The 17137-nt window shown below is 36.2% G+C and overlaps 2 protein-coding genes across 2 annotated transcripts in view; one reads left to right on the forward strand and one right to left on the reverse strand.

The window, feature by feature from the left end:
• The window catches only part of pkp3b (plakophilin 3b), a 209806-nt gene that overhangs the window by 72511 nt on the left and 120158 nt on the right, over nucleotides 1–17137 (forward strand). The gene's annotated exons all lie outside the window — the stretch shown is intronic.
• ano9b (anoctamin 9b) overlaps nucleotides 1–17137 on the reverse strand; it is a 35753-nt gene that overhangs the window by 12384 nt on the left and 6232 nt on the right. Inside the window, exons 2-13 of the mRNA XM_022667075.2 lie at nucleotides 13661–13732; nucleotides 12559–12696; nucleotides 11870–12009; nucleotides 10979–11028; nucleotides 9679–9737; nucleotides 8805–8890; nucleotides 7804–7938; nucleotides 6297–6390; nucleotides 4496–4556; nucleotides 4315–4397; nucleotides 2594–2698; nucleotides 789–953 (exon numbers count right to left, since the gene is read on the reverse strand). Coding sequence (XP_022522796.2) covers nucleotides 789–953; nucleotides 2594–2698; nucleotides 4315–4397; nucleotides 4496–4556; nucleotides 6297–6390; nucleotides 7804–7938; nucleotides 8805–8890; nucleotides 9679–9737; nucleotides 10979–11028; nucleotides 11870–12009; nucleotides 12559–12696; nucleotides 13661–13732 — 1188 coding nt within the window. The remainder of the gene's footprint in view (nucleotides 1–788; nucleotides 954–2593; nucleotides 2699–4314; nucleotides 4398–4495; nucleotides 4557–6296; nucleotides 6391–7803; nucleotides 7939–8804; nucleotides 8891–9678; nucleotides 9738–10978; nucleotides 11029–11869; nucleotides 12010–12558; nucleotides 12697–13660; nucleotides 13733–17137) is intronic.

Here is a 17137-nt window from a genome sequence, read left to right on the forward strand (position 1 = left end):
TAAATACAGTCGCTACCCCTAATGTGACTGTAAGCCAAAGAAAGCAGTGCCAGTATAGCACTATTAAATAAAAAATATTAAATAAAATCCCTTTTTAATTTGATGAATAATCGACTAATAAAAAAAGAGACAGATTATTCGATATTCAAAATATTTGCAAGTTACAGCCCTAACTGTAAGCGCAAGATTATTTTAGCTTGAGGAATACTAATCTTTATAAGAATTATTTACCTTTTTAGGTAACTTTATATATATATATATATATATATATATATATATATATATATATATATATATATATATATATATATATATATATATATATATATATATAAATATATAAAAAAATATATATATATATATATTTTTTTTTTATTTTTTTTTTTTTTTGGTAACTCCTCAAGACTTAATTACTTGAATTTCTTGCCTCTTCATGTGCTTGAGAGCATCAATTGTAGAGTAGAGTTGGTATAGCTCTATTTGAGTAATGTTCTAATCCAGATTATGGCAAGAAATACTCAACTAAGTAAAGAAACATCAAGTTCAGTTGCAAAAAACATCAAAAAATGTATCAAAATTGGCTCTCCTCAGAACCCCAGTATCAAAAACTGCAAGTTAACACACCCAAAATATTTGTTTGTTTAGCACTTTTAAGTTACTATGTGATTCCTTTTGTTCCTTCATAGTTTCAGTGACTTCAGTATTCAGTACTTCAGGGGATTTTTTGCTGTGTAGCTTTTTTTTTTTTTTTTTTTTTGTAATTCTAGTTTCAGACACCTTTTTCTTACCCTAGTCATTATCTGTATGGTTAAGTAGTGCACCACTGCCCCCAGCATCACTGCGAACACGCTGGCGTTCTCACTCAGGAACTTCCACGAACTGTCATACAGCAGCATCGCAGACGCGACTCGGCAGATCACCAGCACGTGCGTCAGGCCTATGATCACCACCAGCTACGCACAGCAACAAGGCATGGTAAATGTATTGTAACGTAATGTAAGATAGTAAATGTACTTATTTACTATATTTACAGTGGCTTGAAAAAAAGTTATCATACCCCTTGAAATTGTTTGTAGATTTTGTCACCATACCTTACAACTACAAACTTAAATGTATTTTATTGAGATTTTAAGTAAGAGACCAACACAAAGTAGCACATAATAATAGAACATATAGTGGATTAAAAAAAATATGCATGGTTTTAAAAATCTAAAAAGTGTGCTGATAAAACATATTAAGCACCCCATATCAATACTTCCACTGTAATTACAGCCAAAAAAATATTTTAGGGTTTGTCTCTACCAGCTTTGGACAACTAGAGACTGACATTTTTGCCCAATTCTTCTTTATAAAACAGCTGAACATGGATGAAGCAATTTTCATGTCTTGCCACAGAAGATCAATGGGATTTAGGTCAGGTTTAGGACTTTGACTGGGTCATTGTAACACAAACATTCTTTGATTTCATATCTCTGGCTGTATGTTTAGGGTCATTGTCTTGCTGGAAGGTGAATCTCCTTCCTAGTCGCAAGTCTTTTCCACCCTCCAACATGATTTCTTTAAGGATTGTCATGAATTTAGCTCCATCTACCTTCCCCTCAACTCTGACCAGATTTCCCTGTCCCTGCTGAAAAAAAGCATCCCCACAGCATGATGCTGCCACCACCATGTTTCACAGTGTGGATGGTGTGTTCAGGGTGATGAGAAATGTTGCTTTTTGCTATATGTTGCGCTTTGCATTTAAATCAAAAGTTCTTTTAACAACCGTTTTCTTCTTTCCACTCTTCCTTAAAGGCCACGTTTGTGGAGTGCATGACTTAGTTTTCCTGTGGACAGATTCTCCCACTTGAGCTATGGATCTCTGCAGCTCCTCCAGAGTGACCATGGGCCTTTTGGCCGCTTCTCTGACCACTGCTCTCCTTGCTCAATCTGTCAGTTTGGGTGGACCATGGCCATGTCTTTTCCATTTATGGATGACTGATTGATTGACCAGTGCTCTTTGGGATGTTCAGGATTTTATAAATCAAACCCTGCTTTAAACGTCTTCTCCACAACTTTATCTCTGACCTGTCTCTAGTGTTCTTTAACAAACCACTTAGGCCTTCATAGAACAGCTGTATTTATACTGAGACTAAATTACACACAGCTACAGCTGGACTTTATTGCACTGGGAATTTATTGAACTGTTTTTTATATTTAGGGATTTCATAATAAAGGAGCCTGAATACTTTTGTATAGCACACCTTTCAGATTTTTTTGGGATTAAAATTTTGAAAACCATGTGTTATATTTTAATTCCAAAAATTATGTGCTTCAATTATGTGTTTATGGTTTATTACTTAAAATTCCAATAAAATATGTTTAAATTTGCGGTTGTAAGGCAACAAATTGTGAAAAAAGTTCACGGGGTATGAATAATTTTGCACCCCACTGTACACACTCAAGGTAGTTTAACATGCTTTGCAGAGAGAAAGATACAAGTGGTAAAAACTAAATTCCTGCGTTATTAAAAGGAACGCAAAACTGTAATATAATAATTGTACAATTACATTCCCGAACATTGTCAAAGTAACTAAGTAAATCAACCTCTTACCACCAGTGTGACCAGCACGAGCTCCACGATGCTGCGCAGGTAGGAGTGCACATACAGTTTGGGTTTACAGTGTGGCTCATTTACCAGCTCCAGGATCAGTTCCTCCTGCGGACACAACAAAGCCCTGATCAGATCAAGCATCCATAAACTAGATAATAAACCCAACTAATAAACATAAATTCACAAAATATGCCTGGATTATTTCTTGAACCCAGATCAGGGCATTCCTTAATTGGCATGCATTCTCAAATGTACCTAATTTAAAGTCCACAATTAAAAAATAATACCTAATTAGGTGGATTAAGTTATTTGATTTGTTTTAAATGTGTCTCAGACCATCTTCATCTTTGTCCGATGGATGGCATTTGTAGCAGTTTTAAAAGCATCTCAGACCACCTCCTTAAGTCGTTTAAGTGATCAGATTAGTTTTAAATGCATTTTGAGCCCTATCCAGATGGGATTAGTTTCTCTGGGGGTCCTGGGGTAATTTTCTCTTTTATGGGGGTCCTTTGTGATTCTATTCCTGTCTGAAAAAAAAACATGCATGTGTTTTTATTAGACGTCCTCTGAGAAAATTACACGCTGAATTATCTAGTGTTTTTCGCTGAACTCCATGGTCCTCTGTAAATTTTAGTCCCGTCTGGACGCACATCTCTGAGTTTAGTCTCCTCTCGTTTTATAAAATATCTATTTGTCCACTGCCACGCACCGTAATTACACTTTGGGTACGCATTTCCCCAGAGTTCCACGTAATCACAACAGTGAGTGGAAATGGAGGAGCTACTGAAAACGATGTCATGTGACCGAGGAAGAAGGGGGGGGGGGGGGGGGAGACGCTCACTGTTCCTCCTGTTTTTTCAGTAGCAGTCTGGATGCAAAAGTTTTATCACTGAGTAGAAGTGTGAAATATCTTGCACAGACGTCCCCCTGAGAAACTAATCTCGTCCGGATAGGGATTTAGACCACCTCCTAAAGTGGTTTGAGTGATCAGATTTGTATCAGTTGCATTTCTATGCAGCTTGGCCTATATAAATATATATATATATATATAAATATAAATATATATAAATATAAATATATATATATATATATATATATATATATATATATATATATATTTTTATTAATTAATTAATTTATTTTTTGTGCCAAAAAATCTGAATATCGTGAACGATATTATACCCTGAAATATTGTGCCATATCACATCACATCATCACATCAGAATACTCCTTTTTTTTGCCGTTTTTTAGCAAAAGAAAAATTCACACTGTTCTTATTTCCCATTATGTATCTACTAGAGACTTGAGATTATATCTAGTCCAGTATTCTTTATTTTACTTTAATCCTGGATATATGAAGATATTTGGAGTGCATTATTAATATTATTAGTATCATGACATTCTGGATCATTGACTTCTGTTACAAATCTGATAAAATATATATTTTTTTAATACCTCGGTTAGCCATATCATATTGCATGCAAGAATACAATTCTAAATAATTTTTCTAATTCAGTGTTTTGTCATATCGCCAAAAGTATCGTTATCGTGAAAATACCATGAAATATCATGATATTATTTTAGAGCCATATCGCCCACCCCTATATATACATATATATATTCAGATATAATACTGAAACTCAAGATGTATAAAGAGACCAGATGTAAACAGAATCTTTTACAGGGTCATTTAATATTCAGGTTTGAAACTGTTACAGCACCTCATCTTCATTCCAGTCGTAAACGTTCCACCTGGAGACGTGTAGAGATAGATGCCTCTTCCACAGCTCCAGGAACAGCGTGGCTGTATCAAAACATGTCACAATCCACCATCAGCCGTTATTTATAGACTGCAAATATAGTTTACAGTGCCTGGAAGAGCAGACGTGAAATATAACCTACCCCAAACAGCCATGAACATCGCAAAGGCCACAGTTCCCTCATTGTCAAACAGATGGCTCACCTACATGTGATAAGAGAGTTATTGCAGAGAGAGCTTCAGTGCTCTTTGAACATGCAGGAGATGTTTATACAGCAGTAAGTCCTGGCAGGCTCTGTGTTAGAGACACTCTTTGGTTAAGGGGTTAAAAGGTTAAAGGGTTAAGGGGTCATGTTAGTTTTACTGTATAACAGCCTTAAGAGGTTTACTGCTTTTAAGAAACAGTAAAAAGTACACAGGTCAGTATCAAATGTAACATGCCTTTTGTGATGCAGCATAGGTGTGTAAATATAATATAATATACAATATTTGTGTAACAAAACAAGTTGTAGGAGGGTAACAGGATATATACAATGTCTGTCTGTCTACAGTGCACCTCTGCCTGTGTATCTATCTACAGTGTGTTTGTCTGTCTACAGTGCCTGTCTGTCTGTCTACAGTGTCTGCCTGTGTCTGTCTGCAGTGTCTGCCTGTGTCTGTCTGCAGTGTCTGCCTGTCTTTCTGTGTCTGTCTACAGTGTATGTCTGTCTGTCTGTCTGTCTGTCTGTCTGTCTGTCTGTCTATCTATCTATCTATCTATCTATCTATCTATCTATCGTGTCTGTCTACAGTGTATATCTGTCTGTCTGTCTGTCTAAAGTGTCTGTCTTTCTGTGTCTGTCTGTCTACAATGCCTGTCTGTCTATCTATCTATCTATCGTGTCTGTCTACAGCGTATGTCTGCCTGTGACACATGTCTGTCTACAATGCCTGTCTGTCCATCTATACAGTGTCTGTGTCTGTCTACCTACCTGTAATAATTCATATTCAACAATTCAATTAAATGAATCATATTTTAATTACATTTAATAATTTAACTATTTAAATTATTAAATTAGCCATTTTATTAGTCATCATCAAAATCAAGCTATTTAAACGTGTCCAAGAATTCTCTGTCCACTTTCTTACCTTGGGATAACCCCGCCCCTTTAAGAAATTGTAATTGGTCACCCTGTTGGGCAGCTTGCATGACAGCAAATAAATAATCTAAAACTATAGTGATTAAGATGGACATATCATTTCTGTGTGGTCTGGAGTTCTATAATATGACCGCTTGTCAAAAGAATGTGAACTTTTAACTCCAAAACCCAAAGGCACAGTATTCTGATAATGACCCACACCACGATGATACTGACTGTGTAATAATTCATTATTAATAATAATTAATACAGTAAAAACAACTTGTTCTGCTAAAGCACATGAGCCTGTTGCTATGCAACATAACAGCCAAATGATATTCCCTAAACAGTGCATTTTAAAAACTTGCTGCATTAATACAGAATTCCTGTAATGTGCATTTCCACATCCACATGTACAGCAGTACCAGTCAAAAGTTTGGACACTTCTTTTAATTTAATGAGTCACCTGGAATAGTTTTCTCAGCGTCTTGAAGGAAGGAGTTCCTGGAGGTGCTGAACAAAAGTTGCTGCTTTTCCTTCACGCTGTGAAGCTCCATCCCAAATAAATCACCCCAAATCACCATCTTAGTTCATCAGGTTTGGATCAGATGATTAATAATTTCCCTGTTTACTATGTAATTCCATATGTGTCCCTTACTTGTTTTCATATCTTTTAATATTAATCTACAAGGTAGAAAATAAATTAAATAAAGGAATAAAGAAAACACACTGAATAAGAAGGTGTGCCCAAAAGTTTGACTGTTACTGTACATCTGTATTTAGGAGCAGTTTGGGATTAATAATGCAGGTTAGGTGGTTCTCCTACCTTGGCGTAAACACAAGTGTCAGACAGATTCCATACTAGACATCTCTTATCACATGCTGGGCACATTGTGATGTTGGATTCACAGACTTCTTTTCTGCAGAAGAGACATATGTACATACACAAACACTAAGATAAAATATGAAGCAGGTAAAAAGACGTTTAACTACTTATTATTAGGGATGCACTGTTCCTTTTTACATCTACATTTAAAGTATTTAGCAGACGCTCTTATCCAGGGCAACTTACAACAGTGCTTTGTTTTTTCTAAATATCCATAGCTAGTTTGTAGAGACTAGGATCAAGAAATGTATTATCATTGCATTTATTTCTCTCTATTGTTTGTTTGTACTGTAATTATGTTGCTGCTGGAATTTTCCTGAGAGAACCCCCGTCTGTCTGTTTATCTATACCGTGCCTGTCTGCCTGTCTATCTTTATAGTGTCTGCCTGTCTATCTATACAGTGTCTGTCTGTCTGTCTATCTATCCATCTATACAGTGCGTCTGTCTACAGTGTCTGTCTGCCTGTGTCTGTCTGTCTGTTCAGCATGTCTGTCTACAGTGCACGTCTGCCTGAGTGTGTCTGTCTGTCCGTCCATCTATCCATCTATACAGTGTCTGTCTCAGAAGAGACACACGTACATACACAAACACTAAGATAAAATATAAAGCAGGTAAAAAGACGTTTAACTACTTATTATTAAGGATGCACAGATACCACTTTTTCCTTACCGATACCGACTTTTCTGGTATCAGCCGATACAGAGTACTGATACCGATACCAACTGTTTTATGCTGAATAAGATATAATAACCTGATTGGCTGCTCCGTAGTTTCCACATTTTCTTTTAAAGGTCTGTAAAGATGATTGGCTGCAGTAGATAATGATTGACAATGAGCTCCTGTTGTCTATATTAAATTATTAAATTGAACATGTAATTATCAAAATATGGTAAAAACCAGGAAAATCTTTAGGCGCTTTTCAGATTTTGTATTTTTTTTTTTTTTTTTTTATGACGAGATATATGTGCAGTGTTTCTTTTGCTATTGTGACATCATTAGCATCTGGTTAGAGCTGTCTGTGAGAACAGGCGAGAGACTTAAGAGGCTCATGGACCACATTTGTCAACAAGGGTCTATGCAGGATGGCAGTGGGGGTTCCATACTGTTGTGGGGTGTATTCTTATCGGTTGGGTAGGGTCTACTGGTCTACATAAATGTGTAACATCTATATGATTTTTTTAACAGAATTTGTCTGCACACAGTAAGCAGACTGGTTTCCCCTTTGTTTTTGTGTTGGTGCTGCTTTCCTGTAACTAATAAATGTTCCATTAAACGAAAAGCTACATCTGTTGAGGTTTAGCTGTTGCAGAGTTCCATTATCATTCATAATTGCTCCCACGAGAACGCTTGGGTCTGTTATTACACACACACATATATATACACCCACTCACACACACCCCCACACACACACACACACACAGCGCTATGATGATTTGAGTCACTCACATGAGGGGATTGGTGTTGAAGAAGGCCAGGCCATAAAGAAACACAATCACACCGATGATGGCTGCAGGGATCAGCAGGCGTGTGTACCAGCCCAACCACAGAAAATATAACGCCACTTTCTCACCAAAATACTCCCTGAAATCACACAAAAAGCCAGCATGACCATAAAACATACACATTTTTTTTCTGTTTTTACTCTTGGACAGCTCCTTTTTTAAATTTAATTCCTCCTTTTATTTATTTAATTTATTTCCTTTTGTTTCTTTTATTTGAAATGATTTTACCTTTTGGCATTTTACCTTTTTATTTATTTTATTTATTTCATCTTAATTTTTTTTCGTCCTTTTATTTTCATTTTTTTCTGTTTATTTGTTTCATCTTTATTTTATTTCATACTTTAATTTTTTTCTTTCCGTTTTGGCCTTTTACCTATTTATTTATTTTATTTATTTCCTCATTTTATTAATTTCGTCTTTATTTTATTTTATCCATTTATTTTTTACCTTTTGGACTTTTCAATTTTTATTATTCTATTTACATTTTAAGGTATTGAGCAGACGCCCTTATCCAGAGCGACTTACAACAGTGCTTCGATGTTACTTCAAATATCCAAAGCTAGTTTGTAGACTAGGATCAAGAGATACACAGAGCTTGATCATGTTCAGAACCCTAGGAAACTTTTTTTTTTCTTAGTTTAGAAACTCTTTGAAAAGATGTGTCTTTATTTCCTCCTTTTATTTATTTTGTATTTATTTGATTTCACTCTTTTATATTTATTATACCTTTTGATCTTTTACCGTTTTATTTATTTTGTTAATTTCCTTCCTTTATTTATTTTGTCATTTTAATTTTTTTCTGTTGTACCTTTTCATTAATTTTATTTCTTTCTTTCCTCCTTTTATTGGTTCAACAAGACTTAGACCTTTTATGACATTTAACTGTAACCAGAATGTTTGGGAAGAAGGAAAGATGAAGATTAAGAGGAACAGACCAGACCTTACCTTATATCATTCACAGGCTGGTAAATTAGATGTCTTATGGCTCCCCAGTTCGCCCACTTCTTCTTCAGATACCTCTGCTGCTTCGTCTGAGATGCAAACACATCAATAGACAGTACCACTCAAAAATATGGACATGCCTTAAATTCAGTGATTTTTATTTATTATTATTATTTTTAAATGTTCTGCATTATAGATTATAGTTTGGATGACAACTATTAAAGAAAAACATATGGAATTATTTAGTAAAAAAATGTGAAAAAAAAGTGTTAAACAAACTAGAATATATTTTATATTTTTCAAAGTACTGGTAGGACCTCTTGCTTAGATGACAGCTTTGCACATCTCTGCTGGATTTCCTCAGTCATCTTTATGAGGTAGAGACACCTGGAATTCAGGCTTTCAGTTAACAGCTGTGCTGAACTCATCAAGAGTTAATTACTTGAATTTCTTGTCTCTTAATGTTAGTTTGAGAGCATCAGCTGTAAAGTAGTGAAGAGGTAGAGTTACAGGTATACAGTGAATAGTGAATATTTGAATAATGTTCTAATCCAGATTATGAGAAGCAAAAACTACTCAACTAAATAAAGAAAAAAAAGTGGCTCTCATTAGGACACTCCAGTAAAGGAAGACCAAGAGTTTCCTCTGTTGTACAGGATAAGTTCATTAGAGTTACCAGCCTCAGAAACAGCTCCACAGATAAGAGCACCTAAATACTTCTTCACAGAATATTTTGGTTTGTTTAACACTTTTAGGTTACCACATGATTCCTTATGTGTTCCTTTATAGTCTGGAGTTTTCTAGTTCCATTACTCATAGTTTCATAACTGAGCTATTAATTAAATCAGTTCTTTTAACATATAAACAAAACATTTACCTCATGAAGACAGAACAATGTTTCAAAAGCATTTTGCCTCACAAGATCCCGCAGACCCTCTGAAGATTTTCAAAAGAATTAGAAAGCACTTGTTATTATTGGACCCAATATGAAAGAAATAAACTGACATGCCAGATATCATGGGACAAGAACTAGTATTGTGTCACATGACTTTCATGGAAACTCCATGAAACTCCACCAACAATTTGTCCTCTTTTGAACTCTGGTATGTCACCCATAATGTTGTGTGCATTGCAATATTTAGAGCAGAACTGTGCTCTTACCCTGCTAACTGAACCTGCACACACTGCTCTTACTGGTGCAATGTGCAATTAATGAAGATTAAACACCAGGCTGCTCCAATTCAGCCATGAAACCTCCCACACTAAAATGACAGGTGTTTCAGTTTCATTGTACAACCCCTGTGTATAAATCGTGTTTTTAATAAACTCTCAGTGCACTTTTAAAGCTCTCAGTGCTTTGTTTTAAATATCAGGGTATTCAAAATTCTAACAATGAAGTGTGGAGCTAGTTTGAGCTTGTTAGTGGTGTAAAATAGAGGTTTCTTTGCATGGGTAACTCTATGCCCCTTTCACTAGCATTGTGAGCCTGTTGGGAGCATCAAACAAGAAAAAACATTGTTAGCATTAGCAGCTATCAGAAAGTTAAAACAGAATCAGATTCAAATCAATAGATTTTTTAGTTTTTAGAACTAGATGAGCAGGTCTTTTTAGTTAGGGTTTCAATTTGAGTTCCACAACGAGGAATTACAGTTTATTTAAAAAGACAATACTTTATCGTATTGTGAAAATTATTATGATAAATGATACGCTTTTCTAAGCATAAACGAGGATATAAAATCGCCTAAAAGTGCTGTATTTAGCAACGCTGGTGGTGAATGGAGGTGGGCTATTCATTACACATTATTTTTCACTAAATCCCAAGCCCATTTCACAACGGATTTCTCCTTTAATGATCAATGCTATATTTTTCTATCCTGTGACTTTTGGCATGCCAGTGTTCACATTTCCAATGTGCATTTTTCTTGATAAATGAAGTGATAATAGATTACTTGGGTTAAAAAAAGCCCTTTTTAAATCAAGGCACATTATAAAGACCTAATAAATACATAAAACAGCATCAAATACACTCTTTGACTCAAGCATCTACTTATTATTTTAAACTGGAGATAACTGAGGGACGTTAAAGGGTTATTGAAGTGAGTTTGAGCATCAAATAGAGGACTTAAGCAGCACCAAAATCCTAATAGAAAAGATACACTGGTGTAAAGGTGACTCACCTCCAGTTCCAATGAATGTGTGGTGCAGGATGAAATGGACAACCCTGATCCTGAAAAAAAACATAAAAAGGTACATATTATATTATAAAACCAAATTATTTATCCTCAGCATGCTTGTAATGTATTTACATGTAAGTATTTAAAGTAGAGATGTAAAGATTGTTCAATTGTGTATCATATTGGCCTGTTTTTTTTTTTCTTTTAGCTAAAATATGCGATCGGCCAATTTCTCTAATTTAGCCGATCCTTAGAGCTGATCAGATCATGTTTGGGAGTTGAGAATTACACAAGTTCTGTGCAAGTCTGATTATTGAGGCTCTGTTGTCATAGGAAGCTCTAGATGGAACTACAAAGCAGGAGCAGAGCTGCAGTAAAGTCAAACTCATACAGTATATTTGTAGAATGTGTAAAACTAACACGCATTGTGGAGGGAAGAGAATAAAGTCATACTATTTACTCCTTTAACAGGATACCCCTCTCAAGGGTGCATTACTCAGCCCAGTACAGTGTGTAGCTTTTAGTACAGCAACACAACAGAGATGAAAAACTAACAAACACCACTATCCACACATAACAGCGAAAATAAAGACCATAGTTTGCATTATCAGTAATCAGAAAGTAAAAAGAAAATAAGATTCAAATTAATCGAGTTTTTAAAACTAGATGAGCAGGTCTTTCTGGATGTGTTTCTCCACTTTAAGCTCCATGTTTAGGTTTTGCATGGAAATTCCAAAATTCCCAAAAAAATACAGTACATTTTGAAAGATAATATTTTATTGTATTGTGATAAATTTATTACGATAAGTAATACACTTTTATAAGCAAATTGAGAATATTATTATTCTTAAAAACACTGATTGATGCAGGGATTTTGGGGGGGCTTTTCCTTACCTGGTGGTATTTGGGACATAATCCTTCTGCTTGCAGACCCAGTTGCAGGAATCCGACACCTTCAGCAGGTACTTGTACTTCTCGAAGATCTCCTCGGGCGCACGGACACCGTAGAACACCTTGTTCTCGTGAATGATTTGCTGATATGAATGTAATGCACAGTAAAGAAATTAATTTTGTAAGCGACTGATTCGATTTTGAAAGAAACATCATCAGGTATCCCATTACTTCTGTCCATGCACTAATCAGCTCTGAAAAAATTAAGATACTACTTTCTGAATCAGTTTCTCTGATTTTGCTATTTATAGATTTATGTTTGAGGAAAAAAAAGAACATTATTGCTTTATTCTATAAACTACTGAAAACATTTCGCCCAAATTCTAAATAAAAATATTGTCATTTAGAGCATTTATTTGCAGAAAATGAGAAATCAATATTTGGTGGAATAACCCTGGTTTTTAATCACAGTTTTTATGCGTCTTGGCATGTTCTCCTCCACCAGTCTTACACACTGCTTTTTGGATAATTTTATACCTTTACTCCTGGTGCAGAAATTCATTCAAGCAGTTCAGCTTGGTTTGATGGCTTGTGATCATCCACCTTTCTCTCGATTATATTCCAGAGGTTTTCAATTTGGTAAAATCAAAGAAACTTAGAGCTATTTATAGTGGATGAGCAGTAAAACTCACTGTAACTTTCATTTTCTTTGCCCTCAGCTGATTAATGTAGGCCTCCTGCTTCTTGAAGGTCTGATCTCCCTCATCCTCGATTATATGAGCCACCAGGATGCAGTCGAATGATCGAATCACAGGTTTATTAGAAGTGCTCTGTAAAAATAAAAAAACAAACAGGAAAAACAAATTAAACAGGACAGTAACAACATCAGATTCATATTTGTACATTTTGTGAAGAACATATGGCTCAGTGTCAATCACACAGCGTTCTTGCATGTTTTCATTTAAATGTAAGACTAACGTCTTTTAAGATTATTCTCAGTGAAGTTTTATTTTAGCACCTTCAAAGCCAATCTTCCTAAATGGATGATCTTCTTGCATAGTTTGCAGCAAATTCATATTGATTACTGGGGACCAACTACAAAACTATAAAGCTCAACTGCCGTTATCAAGTATCAAATAAATAGTAATGATAGGAGAGGAGGATGGGGGGGGGGGGGTAATACCATTAAGGACAAAAGCTAAGGCCACAGCACAGGGTATATATATATATATATAGTGCTATAGTACTATAGTGCACTTCCCCTTCTCCATAAACCTGTCCATAAAAATATTATATTATATGTTACATTATAGTCAATCAAATGTTAATGTTGATAAATCTGGGGGGGGGGGGGGGGGGGATACGTGTGCAGGTTTCACAGTATAAACCAATAGGGAGTCGGAATGGTATATGTTTATACTTCTCTACGTCCAATCACAATCAGATTCACTCTATCTGGATGGAGAGATTTATAGGATTTTATTGAACAATGAGAAGCTTCATTTTTTTTAATGTAAGGAGTAAAAAGTTCAGATAATTGTGGGAAAATGTAAGGAGTACATTTGCCTAAAAAAAATATTACTAAAGTACAGATAACCAACATTTCTACTTAAGTACATCAGCAAAGTATTTGTGCTTCATTACTTGACACCTCTGGTAATATTGCACTACTGCCTCCGTTCACATGCTTCTTTCACTTTTAGTGTCAGCTCTATACCTCTCAGCTTGTCCAGAAATGCATGTAATCATGTTCTGTTGGAGGGGTGGCTCAAAGCACAGCGGCTGGTTTCTTACCGGTGATGATAGCAAGGCCTCCCTGCCATTATCCAGGCTCTCCTTACTTCTGACCCGCAGCTCCACCTCATCCTACAAAACATTAACATGAGTTAAAATCACTATATGTTAGATTAGAAATAATTACAGTCAATATTATTGTTGAATTAACTAAAAATACCACTTTTTGACTTAAAAATATATATAATGTGACAACACAATGAATTTTACATTAAATGTTTACAACCCCTTCTAATGAATGCATTTAGCTACAGCACAGGGCGTCTGTGAGCTGATGTATCAGAACCGAGTCGCTGCGCTTTCCTCCGAGTGTGCTGTGATGCTAATAGGCAATGCCGCATCAGCAGCAGCTCTAAAAGAGGCGCATGTATCGTAGGAGGCATGTGCTAGTCTTCACCCTGCTGGTGTTGGGGCATCACTAGTAATAGTGGGAGTCCTAATAAGTAGGTTGGGTTATTGGCCTAAAATTATTTATATAAAAAAGGGTGTCATTTTATTATGACACTAATAAAATATAATTCAATTAGTGTCATAAAACGGTCTTAAAAAACACTAATTCAAGAATCACCATTTTGAATCCTGGTTCATGCTGCTTGGCATCAGCAGCCAGAGTCTGAGAGCCAAAGGGCCACGCACTCCCTAGGAGTCTAGCTGGGAGCTTAATCTTCCAGATAGAGAATAAATGTAAAAATGGTCTTAAAATCACAATACTGTTTATCACAATTATTTCTGAGACAATATATAGTCAAACAAAGAACTAATTATTTATTTTTTGTAACTGGCCTACCCAAAACCTTTGTCCATATACTGTATAAGAGTTTTTTATGATTATGTACAGGCAGCAATATCATTTTAATGGCTCAAATCAAACAGAAGCTGGTATATTATATCTAACCACACTGTTCTTGTTTATAATACACAATACAATGAGTCTTCAAAGGCTATAAGGCTATGCCATAAATCCGCTTTTGCATAACTTCTTTGCAGATCTGCTCTCAGTCCAGAGTAATGAGAGTCTGCTTTCATCTCCCGTACAAACCACACACAGTGTTAACGGTCACGTGATCTTCGTCTGAATGGAAACACACACTTCTTTAAAGCAGATAAGGCTAAAATAATAAGTGCTGTACGCAAATAGAGAGCGCTTCATGCAAACCCACTCGGGCGATATGTGTGTAAATTGTCCTCTACCTTATAGATAGGCAAATGCTTAGCTTGGTCTGGCTAACTGAGCGACACTCACTATTGTGCGGCTGTTGAAACTGATCCTGCCGGCAGTTTCTGAGTTTGTTTTGTGTGTGTGGGACGTCTGAATACACAGGTGTGGCTCTAGAACGAGCACAACTGATCCAGTTAAACAGCTAAACTGAAGTGTGATAAATTATACAGTTAGGCCTGTCACCATAATTAATTCTCTCTGGATGATGCACCAATTAATCATAACATTACAACTACCATTTTTTTTTTACATTCTGTAGATCTTTAATAATTACAGACTGTAGTTCTGTATCTGTTTCTCTGTGTATATATAACTATTATTCTCCTTTCACCTGTTTTTCAATACTAAGAACTTGACAGTATAGAAAACCACCACAGACCAGCTATTATTATTATTATTATTATTATTATTATTATTATTATTATTATTATGGTGGTGGGTCATTATTCTCAGCACTGCACTGATTAGCACTGATTAGCATGGTGATGGTGTATGAGGTGTTAGTGTGTGTTGTGCTGGTAGGAGTGAGTGGATCAGATACAGCGGTGCTGCTGGAGTTTTTAAACACTAGAGCAGGGGTGTCCAAACTACAGCCCGCGGGCCATTTGCGGCCCGTTTCCTTTTTTGGAGCGGCCCGCGAGGTATTTTAGAAATATAATGAAAGTTGGCCCGCTGTTAAGCAGGTTTTTATAATATGAGATTCAAAGTTTGAACGCTAGGTGTCAGAAACGGGCCAAAGAGTCTAAAAGTGGAGAGAGTGCACATTTCTAGCGCAGAAAAACGGGGTAAAAGGGTCTAAAAGCGGAGAGAGAGTGCGCATTTCTAGCGCAGAAAAACGGGCCAAAGAGTCTTAAAGCGGAGAGGGTGCGCATTTCTAGCGCAGAAAAACGGGGCAAAAGAGTCTAAAAACGGAGAGGGTGCGCATTACTAGCGCAGAAAAACGGGGCAAAAGAGTCTAAAAGCGGAGAGGGTGCGCATTTCTAGCGCAGAAAAACGGGGCAAAAGAGTCTAAAAACGGAGAGGGTGCGCATTTCTAGCGCAGAAAAACGGGGCAAGGAGTCTAAAAACGGATTGGGTGCACATTTCTAGTGCAGAAAAACGGGCCAAAGAGTCTAAAAGTTGCCGTAATTAAGGAGTTTAATATTAAGAGACATCATGAAATTAAACATCAATTTGAAAAATCTTAGTTTACACAACACTGTCAAAGATAAAGAGAGTAAGTCAAGTAAAATGGTGTGTACTGTAGATGAAATAGTCAGGAAAAAAAAGTATTATTTAAAGTGGTATATTTCATTATTTGTTTTATTATAGAGTCTGTGGCCCGTGACTAATATATTTCTCCTTCTGGCCCCCAACAAAAAAAGTTTGGACCCCCCCTGCACTAGAGTGTTCACTCTATTAGATAATCCTTCCTAGGGCTGGGAAGTTAATCAAATTAATTTTATTAATAAGCTGAAGAGGGAATCTCTGTGCTTCTGTCAGAAACCTGTAAAGAACTCGTATGTGGCAGTAATTTACATATTTTACTCTTTTCCTTAACTGAAATACAAGGATATTATGTTTTAACCATGTTTAATATAAAACCTATAACCTATAAACCTATAAACCTATAACAAGTAGTAGATACATAGCACTGTCTCTGTGTCTGTGTGAGTGACAGGCTCCTGCTGCCTGAAAAGCACGAGGTAACTGCATGGCCTCCATCCACATGGTTGGGCATGTGCGTGTAAACGCATGTATTGAAAGCTGTGCACCTCAGTCCAGCACAGTTTTTCCAGTACACAGATATTTCCAGTTACAGCTGCATTCACTCTTTTAATCCCAGAAAAAACAAACAAACACTCTTATTTACCTTTTAAAAAGCCATTTAAATGCCTGATTAAAGGGCCGATTACTGTTGTTTTGCTGTTTTCCTCGGGTTTAGAGTGCTCTGCACCGAATCAGCTCTTGATCGGTCTGGATGCGTGACAGTGCGCGGGTGAGGGCGGGGCTGGTGATGTCATGGGCACTGCTCTGTTTAATATTGCGATATATATCGTCAGAAAAAAGAACATTTGCAAAGTAAACTTTTTCCAAATTTACAAATTTCAAACACTGGATCCAGTTTTCTGCCCGTGCTGCTCATCTCCAGACGCAAGGCTCACGTGGGTTGCCAGATTAACACCCAGTGGCAAGCAACATCGAGTCTTACATTGCAGCTAATCTGAATACCGTATTTAGTACGCTAGTGATGGTAGAAAATTACACAGCTATGGTCA

This window comes from Astyanax mexicanus, chromosome 23, assembly GCF_023375975.1.
Source record: "Astyanax mexicanus isolate ESR-SI-001 chromosome 23, AstMex3_surface, whole genome shotgun sequence".
In the NCBI taxonomy this organism is placed as follows: Eukaryota; Metazoa; Chordata; class Actinopteri; order Characiformes; family Acestrorhamphidae; genus Astyanax; species Astyanax mexicanus.